This window comes from Pelobates fuscus, chromosome 13, assembly GCF_036172605.1.
Source record: "Pelobates fuscus isolate aPelFus1 chromosome 13, aPelFus1.pri, whole genome shotgun sequence".
Taxonomy (NCBI): domain Eukaryota; kingdom Metazoa; phylum Chordata; class Amphibia; order Anura; family Pelobatidae; genus Pelobates; species Pelobates fuscus.
In genome coordinates this window covers 5010073-5023275 of record NC_086329.1, presented here as the reverse complement: position 1 = coordinate 5023275, position 13203 = coordinate 5010073, and the positions used below count along the sequence as shown (strand labels likewise).

At 49.3% G+C, this 13203-nt stretch overlaps 1 protein-coding gene across 2 annotated transcripts in view; it reads left to right on the top strand.

Annotated features, from left to right (window-relative positions):
- Positions 1 to 548: 548 nt before the first annotated feature.
- The window catches only part of GNG2 (G protein subunit gamma 2), a 77656-nt gene continuing 65001 nt past the window's right edge, over positions 549 to 13203 (top strand). Inside the window, exon 1 of one of the 2 annotated variants that reach the window (XM_063438903.1) lies at positions 549 to 663. In XM_063438903.1, coding sequence (XP_063294973.1) covers positions 552 to 663 — 112 coding nt within the window. In that variant the 5' untranslated portion in view covers positions 549 to 551. The remainder of the gene's footprint in view (positions 664 to 13203) is intronic. The other variant, XM_063438904.1, reaches the window with a different exon arrangement.

Here is a 13203-nt window from a genome sequence, read left to right as displayed (position 1 = left end):
AAATAACCCAAGCTGTTTCTGACAATCCCTAAATCAGATGCATATTTTAGCATATTCTAAAAAATCTCTCTTTGACTATTTTTATTCTTAAGAATAATCATGTTGTCCCTTTAACCCCTTGTAAGCCAGTCTGCTAGAGGTAAACCCCTTCCAATAAGGTGGGATTGCTTCTTGAGTTTGAGAACAGACACAGCCAGCATTTAATCACAGAATGCAGTATTTACTAATCTGTCAGCAGGCCTGCATGCCCCTTAATCATGTCGGTGTGTGCTGGAACAAGAGGCCCCTGTCCTGGCACACTGAGCACACAGTACTAGCTGCAAGGAGGGGCCAAGACAAAATATCTAAAAAAAAAAATAATCAAATAAAAGCATTAAGGGATGCCCAGACCCTGGAAGGAGCGAGACTGATTGAAAGATGCAGATTGTCATTTTGTATCTGAGAGGGAATAAACCCAGGGGCCAGCTGTGTGTGAGAGGCTGCAGGGATGCTGAGAGTGGAGGCACTGGCCCCTGTTAAGGAGAGGAAGTGTGGCTGACGTGTGCTTCCTGATGATTGAATACAAAGATGGGTGGGGATTGCACACTCAGGGGCTGCTTCTTCAGAGAGCTCTCAGAGCTTGGATCCAGAGATACAGAGTCTCCACTGCCTGCTACAGCCAAGGTAACAATGGGCAGCTTGATTTCCACAATGTATCATCACTGGGAGACCATAAACATTCACTCTTTATTTACCCTCAGCCAGCTGGCAATCAATGGGTTAATTAGACATCCTAGTTCAAAGCCCAGTGCAGTCTTCATTTCTATTTATAAAGCTACAGACATTTTGTTTTTCTGTTTTTTTATATAATTTTGTAAATAATGTCAGATTTCCCATTACAGAATGTTTAATGTTTACAAATCCCATTGTTTTATGTAACACCTGGCTGGGAAGCTGATTTGTTACAATGTAATCCAGCTGTGATAGCAGAGTGTTTAGAATTAAGCTGTGTGTCATTTAAAGATGCATTCATTTTGGTTTTAAAGAGTCATTGCTGGTTCCAGTATCCCTGTGTCTGGTTACAACAGTATAATTATTCTATTTGTGTGAACCTGTTTACAGAATTTTGGGGAGACCTGTCAATAAGGTGTGGTATATTCTGCTTGTTTCAGTATCCCTGTGTCTGGTTACAACAGTATAATAATTCTATTTGTGTGAACCTGTGTACAGAATTTGGGGAGACCTGTCAATAAGGTGTGTGGTATATTCTGCTTGTTCCAGTATCCCTGTGTCTGGTTATAACAGTATAATAATTCTATTTGGGGGGACCTGTTTACAGAATTTGGGGGGACCTGTCAATAAGGTGTGGTATATTCTGCTTGTTCCAGTATCCCTGTGTCTGGTTATAACAGTATAATAATTCTATTTGGGGGGACCTGTTTACATAATTTGGGGGGACCTGGTAATAAGGTGTGGTATATTCTGCTTGTTCCAGTATCCCTGTGTCTGGTTATAACAGTATAATAATTCTATTTGGGGGGACCTGTTTAAAGAATTTGGGGAGACCTGGTAATAAGGTGTGGTATATTCTGCTTGTTCCAGTATCCCTGTGTCTGGTTATAACAGTATAATAATTCTATTTGTGTGAACCTGTTTACAGAATTTGGGGGGACCTGTCAATAAGGTGTGGTATATTCTGCTTGTTGAATTGCTATCATTCATTTAATACAATGCTTCCTCTGATCTGCAGACATTTTGATTTAAAAACTCTCTATAATCTATACATTTTTGGTACATATTGCTATAGGAGCCCTGTTATTTACAATAAACCTGTGATATGTTTGTATCCAGTATTAACCATAAGCACCGATCATTTACCAGTTTAACCCTTCTAGTAACTATTTGCACATCTACCTGGCTGTTAGGGGGTTAAACCCTAGTTAGAGCAAGAAACACAATGGATGTTCATAATCAGTGGATTATTTTAGTCCAATTGCCATGGCAACTCCTGGTGTGATTTTCACACATTGTGATGTGTATATAATAATTTAGTGCACACTTATTATATTGCCCAGCATTTATTTGCTCCTTGCATTTTACTGTAGTAGGCAGGCCTGGGGATGAATCATTTTAAATACTGCTAGAAAAGGGCTGAAATCGAAATAACGATTTTTCTGTGCCTTACTGGCTTGGGGGACAGATTTAAAATGGTAAAAATACATCCCATCACTTCCTTTTATTTGGGGCCCAAATTGTAGAACAGCCACGTTTGGACCACTGCAGTGGCCTTTTATTAAGAGAAACCTTGCTCTGTGCACTGAGTGTCCCTGAATTTAGGGACACGGATTGCAGAAGGAAGTCCTGGAGTTAATGTTTCTACTTTCCTGAATATATACTGGTTTGGGCGGAACCGGATTCCTTGGACCCTTGTGTGTTTGTAGGTGCTGTTCTTATTTTGGAGATTTAAATTGGTGTCTGAGCTTTGTTGTAACTTTTGACCCTCCCCATCTGTCACTTGTACAGATCTCCTATAGATCTGTGAATTAAATTTGCATAAATTAGCATTTTTAAATTTTGGGAACCCAAGAAGCCGCTTTAATTAGCTGGGTGTAAGTGTTCTTGCTGTGATGCGGGTTCTAGGTGTATAAAGCAGGCTAGCGGTAGGTGTTTGTAGATTCTGGCTGTATAGGCCATCGTTCTGCCTTGATTGGACTCATTCGTAGCTCTGTGGTCTGTGCTGGGAGTGTGTGACCAGATGACAAACCGTGTAGGCCATGCCGCCCCTTTAATTGGATATTCTGATCTTCTTTAAGATTCCTAATTATACCATGCACCGTGTCATACTTGGTAACATTATAGACCGCTGTCCTAGTCATATTAACAATTCAGGCTGAATTATTGTTTGTCATTTCTCTTTACTTTACCCATTGATTTCCTTTTTTATTCTGTTTTTTTCTGGATGAGCCCCTTGACTGTTGTAATGGCTTTCTATGCAACATTATTTGATATATTGGCCAGCTTATGACGAATATATAATTTGCGAATAAAACAAATATAATCCACTTAGGTGCCATCTGGCCGTGTTCTGGGATGAGATCTTTATTGTCACAGCTGGGCCCTCTGTGTCAAACTGCGTTAGCTGATGGTGATGGGTGAATGCTGTGTGAGAACATTATAGAGACTGGTCCATGTCTCCGCCTCGGTTATGGAGACGGCTTACACTGGGTCTGTTAGTGGAGAGGACAATGTGAGCTATACAGACTCTGACATGAATTGCTAAAATTCCAATTTATGGCTAATTCCGGGACAAAATTATTTTGAAAACTCTCTCAACTATGTTTTCAGATGGAATGTTGCGGCATACATTTTTTTTTTTTTTTTTTGTTTTTTTAAACATGAATTTGACTTCTTAACAAATCACACTTAAGTGAATGACCCTGGTTAATTTGCCGTGTTAAAGGCGTTCTATAGTGTAAGGAATACAAAGTGTTATTCGTTGCACAATAGAGCCCTCTGCCCCCCGCCCCCCCCCCCCCATATTCTCCCCGTTTTCATGCCTTCTACCCCTGGTGATGTCCATTTGCGTTGGTTTGGATCTCTGCTTCATCCAATGTAATTGGACGGGGGGGGGGGGGGGGGGGAGGAGAGGGGGCCTAAAGCACACGCATGGCGAACACATTAGGCCTTCTCAAAGGGAAGCATAGACTCTGCTTTCCTAATGGGATTTCACAAACGCTGAATGTCCTCATGCAGAGTGTGAGGACTTCCAGCGTCATTTAGGTGACCCAGAGTCCGGTAAACTCCCGGAACTGCCTCTACTGGCTGTCTGGTAGAGGCAGTCTTATTGCTGCTATTTAAACATTGCAATTTCTCTAAAACATGATTCCGATTGCACAACGTATCCCCTTAAGGACCAAACTTCTGGAATAAAAGGGAATCATGACATGTCACACATGTCATGTGTCCTTAAGGGGTTAAAGAAACCGGGACACTGCATCCAGACAAGTTCAATCACATGAAGTGGTCTGGGTGCCTATAGTGTCCCTTTAAGATTAAAATCTGTCCTAGAATGACCCATGATTTATTAGTGAAGGTCTGCCTCTTATACGAGCTGTTTACAGAATGTTTCATAGTTCAAACCTCAGTAATACAGTGATAGAATCTTTTTATTCTAGACTCGCAGGCATAGGCAACCTTCGGCACTCCAGATGTTTTGGACTACACCTCCCATGATGCTTTGCCAGCATTATGGGAGATGTTGTCCAAAACATCTGGAGTGCCGAAGGTTGCCTATCCCTGTAATCAAGAGACCACACGAAACTAGCAGGACTGTGACCTGATTAAGGCTGCTTCTGATGGCGACATGTCTCCTCGTTTGGGTTCTGTTACCATCTGGGGTGGATGAACATTGTATAAACCATGATCTCCAATAGGTGGGAACACATTGTGTAGCACCAAGGGACCACTGCTAATAAGACTGCAGAAGTAATATGGTAAACCTGGTGGGTGGGGTAACGAGGGTGAACCAATGATGCAAATCTTGCCATTGGCTGCGTTACTCAAAGGGGGTTGGACTATCGGAAGAACTGGCAGGTCAGCGTAAATGCACCCCAGCTTGCCTGCCAATCACAAAGCCCCGCCCACTGAGCGCAGTCAATGCAGGGAGTGCATTGTAGCACGTCTAATGATGCTTTTGCTTTTTGGGGACAGTTCTTTGGTGTCCCCAAAAGCATGACATTAGAAAATCGCCCTGAAATCAGGACTGTCCCACATAAATCGGGATGGTTGGAAGGCCACCATATACAAAGGCTTACTGCTGTTGAATGTCTTTCATAACGCCAGCCGCTAGCACTACATCTGGTATTCGCCAGTGATATCTCTGGCTACATCTGCTTTCTTTCTAAGTGTTTATGCAAAACCCAGGGTTATTATGGTTTAGTAAATGGATCCCAGTTCCTTTTTTATGAAACTTCCTTATTATTCAGTTACAGAAATAAATTGTACACATATTAATAAACTGCTGTAACTTTTTAAAATGTCTACATGTGCAAAAAAAATAATCCGTATTTCTTCATTAAAATGTACCGTTTTTATTCCGTTTATAATACGCCCCCGTGTATAAAACGGCCCCTATTTTTTTGGGCCCAAAATTAAGAAATTCATTTTTAAATGTCAAATAGAACAACTTTGATATTTTAGAGGTGACTTCTGAGGAGAATAAAACATTCTGATTCTCATGCCTCCCCTGTGCTACGGTACTCTGTGAAGTTAATGGCTCTAGAGTGCATGCTGGGAGACTGCAGCTCCCACAATGCAGCAGGCGGTGTGAGGGCGTGCTGAGAGACTGCAGCTCCCACAATGCAGCAGGCGGTGTGAGGGCGTGCTGAGAGACTGCAGCTCCCACAATGCAGCAGGCGGTGTGAGGGCGTGCTGAGAGACTGCAGCTCCCACAATGCAGCAGGCGGTGTGAGGGCGTGCTGAGAGACTGCAGCTCCCACAATGCAGCAGGCGGTGTGAGGGCGTGCTGAGAGACTGCAGCTCCCACAATGCAGCAGGCGGTGTGAGGGCGTGCTGAGAGACTGCAGCTCCCACAATGCAGCAGGCGGTGTGAGGGCGTGCTGAGAGACTGCAGCTCCCACAATGCAGCAGGCGGTGTGAGGGCGTGCTGAGAGACTGCAGCTCCCACAATGCAGCAGGCGGTGTGAGGGCGTGCTGAGAGACTGCAGCTCCCACAATGCAGCAGGCGGTGTGAGGGCGTGCTGAGAGACTGCAGCTCCCACAATGCAGCAGGCGGTGTGAGGGCGTGCTGAGAGACTGCAGCTCCCACAATGCAGCAGGCGGTGTGAGGGCGTGCTGGGAGACTGCAGCTCCCACAATGCAGCAGGCGGTGTGAGGGCATGCTGGAAGACTGCAGCTCCCACAATGCAGCAGGCGGTGTGACGGCGTGCTGGGAGACTGCAGCTCCCACAATGCAGCAGGCGGTGTGACGGCGTGCTGGGAGACTGCAGCTCCCACAATGCAGCAGGCGGTGTGAGGGCGTGCTGGGAGACTACAGCTCCCACAATGCAGCAGGCAGTGTGAGGGCATGCTGGGAGACTGCAGCTCCCACAATGCAGCAGGCGGTGTGAGGGCGTGCTGGGAGACTGCAGCTCCCACAATACAGCAGGTTGTGTGAGGGTGCGCTGGGAGACTACAGCTCCCACAATACAGCAGGCGGTGTGAGGGCGTGCTGGGAGACTGCAGTTCCCACAATGCTGCAGGCGGTGTGAGGGTGCGCTGGGAGACTACAGCAGGCGGTGTGAGGGCGTGCTGGGAGACTGCAGCTCCCACAATACAGCAGGCTGGGACATCACAGTAGTATTCCCTCTGCTCCCTGATCCCCATTTCCTCCCCCATAAATATAGATCAGAAAGCAAGACCTACCTGAGGTGGAGCAAACCTTTAATATGGCTGCTCCTTTATGGAGTGGCATGTCTCTGGAGCTCTGTTGGTGGAAAGTGCTGACGTCTTCCTCTAGCCATAGCATTCAGAAGCTGATCGGCGGGATGGAGACCAGGTATGTGTGTCAGCTGTGGCACACTGAAAACGCGGCAGGCGCCATCTTGGCTTAGGCCCCACAAGTGTTTGTGTGTGGGAGTACGGACAGAAGATAGACATAAGTATTCAGCAGAGCGTAAGGGCCTAGACGGGACATACTTGTGTATTAGGGAGGATAGATAGGTGGGAGCAGCATTATGTAGAGATTTGAAAGCAAGAACCAGAATTTTAATTGAATTTTACAGGAAGCCACTGTAGGGACTGACAGAAGGGTAAAGCATGGGAGGTGCAGGCGGACAGGAAGATGAGCCTCGCCGCTGCATTCATTATGGACTGTAACGGCGCAAGTTGGGAGCACGTAAGATCACTGAGAAGCAGATTACAGTAGTCAGTGGAATGGACCAGCACCTTCATCGCATCTGCTGTTGAGTAGGATCGGATGCGCGCTATGTTTTGATCTTGGTGACCGTGTGCTCTTTGCTGCTATTTAGAATTGATTTATGGCTATCCGTTCCCAATAATAGCGCTGTTTGACACCGGCACAATCGGGACAGAATTTACAGGGTGAAGTTATGGTGGCAGATAAAGGTATTTTAGCCCAGAACGTTACCAGTAAGACGTAGATGGAACAATGAGCTTCTGGCCGTGGAAGTAGTCCAGATTCACCATATAATTATAAGGAGGTAATGATCCTGTAGACAGAATTCATCGGCCATAATGTTTATACAGGGGCAGCAGAAATCCCCCCACTTCATCCCAAAATACAGACCAGGTCTAGGAAAGCAGAGGAGAGAATAATCCTAAACACAACGATTTCATACCAACTTCAACATAATTATACGAGACAACGTGTGTGTATGTAGATCTATAATTATATGCTGGGCAATAACAGTTGAGGATGGAGAAGGATTCATGCACTGCGTGGCGTGACCGTGGGGGGGAAACCTCTGGCCACATAGAGAACTACACTTGATCCATTGTGGAAGGAACCTTCCTCTTATCTTTTCTAATCGAACCATTAGCATCATTTAACGCATTCATAAGAAAATGGCTGTGTCCAAGCAACATACAATTCACAATATAATCCATGCTGGATTGGTCTGTTTGTTTTTTGTTTTAATAAGTTGATTTTAACACACATGTAGCATGAAAACAGGAAATTGTCAATATATTGTTGCCCCTACTTTCACCTTAAATCCTGTGAGAACCTTGTATAGCGGTTATGAATGAGGCGCGTAATTCCAGTGATCGAGTTTGTAGCGGAATGCAGTATTATAATCCACGATCTCCGCTGGTATCACAGGTAAATCCACAGTCAGCGCTAGAAAGCAAGGCAATATCCCAATCCTCCCAATAACCGGACGAAACACCGTATGGGAGTCAACTAACTTGCTTTATTCACAGACTTCCATATTTATGCAGTTCCCCATGCTTAAGGGGTTTCTGTACAGATATTACAGGGGTTTTCTCCCATCCGGCAGTGTAATTATCCCAGCACTCCTACTAAAATGGACGTTTAAGTGGATTATCCCCTCGTCCAGCAAAGCTGACAATTCACATGAAAATCTATATTTTACACATTATTCATCGCTTTTACACGAACAGCCATTCGGTAGATAGCTGGGGTCTGCGGGCACATTTAGTGAGAATACCGCTCAGATCCCAGCTAAACTAACCGAACGCCGCACAAAATACATTTAACCATCGAGTTCGGTTTGAAACTACCGAACACCGATGGGGAACATAATGTGATGAGAGCGGAACTCCCGAACGCTCTGGAAGTCCAGCGGTGTTCGTATCATCGAGTAGCCGTTTTCAGTTCCAGGCACTCGACGACCGAACACCGCTGAAGAGACAAAGGATCCAAGATGGCCTACCGCCGCATGGTCGGTAGTCGAACGGCGGCCACCTAGGAGAGCCTTTAATTACCGATTGCAACATTGTTGCAATCGGTTAACGAGCGCCACACGACTCTAAGTGTGTGGTCCATCTGGAGAGCCCGTATTCGTTTGACGAACAGCCCGGATAGCCGCTGTTCGTCGAACGAAGTACTTGCATGCTGGTAGCTTATGGCTGCCAGCATGCAAACTACCATAGTACAGTACACACACAGCAAAATATACATAGCACACAATACAGCCTACAGACAACCTTTCTACAGTATAGTCCAGAAGTGGCTAGGTTTGCCACAGTGTTTAGACTGGAACTCACGGAAACAAATGTTTTCAGTATAATCGTAAACTGCGCAAACCTGTTCAAAGCTCTCGGTAACTGCATTATACAAACCTCCCACCATTTCATATGGACAAAGAGCGAAACTTTCATTTTAGGGGTGTGAGTGGAGGCATTTTGCAGGGGTGCAACTGTTTTGGGTATGAGTGTTGCTAGAGGCCATGGGCATCCACGGGGGGGGGGGGCACTTGCAGGGGTGCAACTGGGTATGAGCAGGGGTGCAACTGTTTTGGGTATGAGTATGGCTAGAGGCCATGGGCGTCCACGGGGGGTGGGGGTTAGGCCACTTGCAGGGGTGCAACTGTTTTGGGTATGAGTATGGCTAGAGGCCATGGGCGTCCACAGTGGGGGGGTGCACTCCCCCCCCCCCCCCTGGATTTTCAAGCTTGTTCTGCTATTTTTGGAGTGATTTAAAATGAACTGCAATACCGGCGCTGTGTATGGAGAGAGACAGGGATAGGAAGCTGCATCTATCCCTGCTTCTCTCTGCTGATTGAAACCGCAGGGGAGCAACACATGCAGCCAGAGACAGCCTACAGATCAGGTAAGTGAGGGATGGAGTGGGGGTTAAAATAGCCTATAAATTAGGTGAGTGAGGGGGCGGGGGGGCAGCCTATATATTAGGGGAGTGAGGCATGGGGGGGGGGCAGCCTATATATTAGGGGAGTGAGGCATGGGGGGGGGGGGGGCAGCCTATATATTAGGGGAGTGAGGCATGGGGGGGCAGCCTATATATTAGGGGAGTGTGGCATGGGGGGGCAGCCTATATATTAGGGGAGTGTGGCATGGGGGGGCAGCCTATATATTAGGGGAGTGTGGCATGGGGGGCAGCCTATATATTAGGGGAGTGTGGCATGGGGGGGCAGCCTATATATTAGGGGAGTGTGGCATGGGGGGGCAGCCTATATATTAGGGGAGTGTGGCATGGGGGGGCAGCCTATATATTAGGGGAGTGAGGCATGGGGGGGGGGGCAGCAGCATATATATTAGGGGAGTATGGCATGGGGGGGCAGCAGCTTATATATTAGGGGAGTATGGCATGGGGGGGCAGCAGCCTATATATTGGGAGAGTATGGCATGGGGGGGGCAGCAGCCTATATATTAGGGGAGTGAGGCATGGGGGGGGGGGCAGCAGCATATATATTAGGGGAGTATGGCATGGGGGGGGCAGCAGCCTATATATTAGGGGAGTATGGCATGGGGGGGGCAGCAGCCTATATATTAGGGGAGTATGGCATGGGGGGGCAGCAGCCTATATATTGGGGGAGTGTGGCATGGGGGGGGCAGCCTATATATTGGGGGAGTGTGGCATGGGGGGGGCAGCCTATATATTAGGGGAGTGTGGCATGGGGGGGGCAGCCTATATATTAGGGGAGTGTGGCATGGGGGGGCAGCCTATATATTAGGGGAGTGTGGCATGGGGGGGGCAGCCTATATATTAGGGGAGTGTGGCATGGGGGGGGCAGCCTATATATTAGGGGAGTGTGGCATGGGGGGGGCAGCCTATATATTAGGGGAGTGTGGCATGGGGGGGGCAGCCTATATATTAGGGGAGTGTGGCATGGGGGGGGCAGCCTATATATTAGGGGAGTGTGGCATGGGGGGGCAGCCTATATATTAGGGGAGTGTGGCATGGGGGGGGCAGCCTATATATTAGGGGAGTGTGGCATGGGGGGGGCAGCCTATATATTAGGGGAGTATGGCATGGGGGGGCAGCAGCCTAGATATTGGGGGAGTATGGCATGGGGGGGGCAGCATATATATTAGGGGAGTATGGCATGGGGGGGGCAGCAGCCTATATATTAGGGGAGTATGGCATGGGGGGCAGCAGCCTATATATTGGGGGAGTATGGCATGGGGGGGCAGCCTATATATTAGGGGAGTGTGGCATGGGGGGGGCAGCCTATATATTAGGGGAGTGTGGCATGGGGGTGGCAGCCTATATATTAGGGGAGTGTGGCATGGGGGGGGCAGCCTATATATTAGGGGAGTGTGGCATGGGGGGGGCAGCCTATATATTAGGGGAGTGTGGCATGGGGGGGCAGCCTATATATTAGGGGAGTGTGGCATGGGGGGGGCAGCCTATATATTAGGGGAGTGTGGCATGGGGGGGGCAGCCTATATATTAGGGGAGTGTGGCATGGGGGGGGCAGCCTATATATTAGGGGAGTGTGGCATGGGGGGGCAACCTATATATTAGGGGAGTGTGGCATGGGGGGGCAGCCTATATATTAGGGGAGTGTGGCATGGGGGGGGCAGCCTATATATTAGGGGAGTGTGGCATGGGGGGGCAGCCTATATATTAGGGGAATGTGGCATGGGGGGGCAGCCTATATATTAGGGGAGTGTGGCATGGGGGGGGCAGCCTATATATTAGGGGAGTGTGGCATGGGGGGGCAACCTATATATTAGGGGAGTGTGGCATGGGGGGGCAGCCTATATATTAGGGGAGTGTGGCATGGGGGGGGCAGCCTATATATTAGGGGAGTGTGGCATGGGGGGGCAGCCTATATATTAGGGGAATGTGGCATGGGGGGGCAGCCTATATATTAGGGGAGTGTGGCATGGGGGGGGGCAGCCTATATATTAGGGGAGTGTGGCATGGGGGGGGGGCAGCCTATATATTAGGGGAGTGTGGCATGGGGGGGGCAGCCTATATATTAGGGGAGTGTGGCATGGGGGGGCAGCCTATATATTAGGGGAGTGTGGCATGGGGGGGCAGCCTATATATTAGGGGAGTGTGGCATGGGGGGGCAGCCTATATATTAGGGGAGTGTGGCATGGGGGGGCAGCCTATATATTAGGGGAGTGTGGCATGGGGGGCAGCCTATATATTAGGGGAGTGTGGCATGGGGGGGCAGCCTATATATTAGGGGAGTGTGGCATGGGGGGGCAGCCTATATATTAGGGGAGTGAGGCATGGGGGGGGGGCAGCAGCCTATATATTAGGGGAGTATGGCATGGGGGGGCAGCAGCCTATATATTGGGGGAGTATGGCATGGGGGGGGGCAGCAGCCTATATATTAGGGGAGTGTGGCATGGGGGGGGCAGCAGCCTATATATTAGGGGAGTGTGGCATGGGGGGGGCAGCCTATATATTAGGGGAGTGTGGCATGGGGGGGGCAGCCTATATATTAGGGGAGTGTGGCATGGGGGGGGCAGCCTATATATTAGGGGAGTGTGGCATGGGGGGGCAGCCTATATATTAGGGGAGTGTGGCATGGGGGGGCAACCTATATATTAGGGGAGTGTGGCATGGGGGGGCAGCCTATATATTAGGGGAGTGAGGCATGGGGGGGGGCAGCCTATATATTAGGGGAGTGAGGCATGGGGGGGGGCAGCCTATATATTAGGGGAGTGAGGCATGGGGGGGGGCAGCCTATATATTAGGGGAGTGAGGCATGGGGGGGGGCAGCCTATATATTAGGGGAGTGAGGCATGGGGGGGGGGCAGCCTATATATTAGGGGAGTGAGGCATGGGGGGGGCAGCCTATATATTAGGGGAGTGAGGCATGGGGGGGGGCAGCCTATATATTAGGGGAGTATGGCATGGGGGGGCAGCAGCCTATATATTGGGGGAGTATGGCATGGGGGGGGCAGCCTATATATTAGGGGAGTGTGGCATGGGGGGGGCAGCCTATATATTAGGGGAGTGTGGCATGGGGGGGCAGCCTATATATTGGGGGAGTGTGGCATGGGGGGGCAGCCTATATATTAGGGGAGTGTGGCATGGGGGGGGCAGCCTATATATTAGGGGAGTGTGGCATGGGGGGGGCAGCCTATATATTAGGGGAGTGTGGCATGGGGGGGGCAGCCTATATATTAGGGGAGTGTGGCATGGGGGGGGCAGCCTATATATTAGGGGAGTGTGGCATGGGGGGGGCAGCCTATATATTAGGGGAGTGTGGCATGGGGGGGGCAGCCTATATATTAGGGGAGTGTGGCATGGGGGGGGCAGCCTATATATTAGGGGAGTGTGGCATGGGGGGGGCAGCCTATATATTAGGGGAGTGTGGCATGGGGGGGGCAGCCTATATATTAGGGGAGTGTGGCATGGGGGGGGCAGCCTATATATTAGGGGAGTGTGGCATGGGGGGGGCAGCCTATATATTAGGGGAGTGTGGCATGGGGGGGGCAGCCTATATATTAGGGGAGTGTGGCATGGGGGGGGCAGCCTATATATTAGGGGAGTGTGGCATGGGGGGGGCAGCCTATATATTAGGGGAGTGTGGCATGGGGGGGCAACCTATATATTAGGGGAGTGTGGCATGGGGGGGGCAGCCTATATATTAGGGGAGTGTGGCATGGGGGGGCAGCCTATATATTAGGGGAGTGTGGCATGGGGGGGCAGCCTATATATTAGGGGAATGTGGCATGGGGGGGCAGCCTATATATTAGGGGAGTGTGGCATGGGGGGCAGCCTATATATTAGGGGAGTGAGGCATGGGGGGGCAG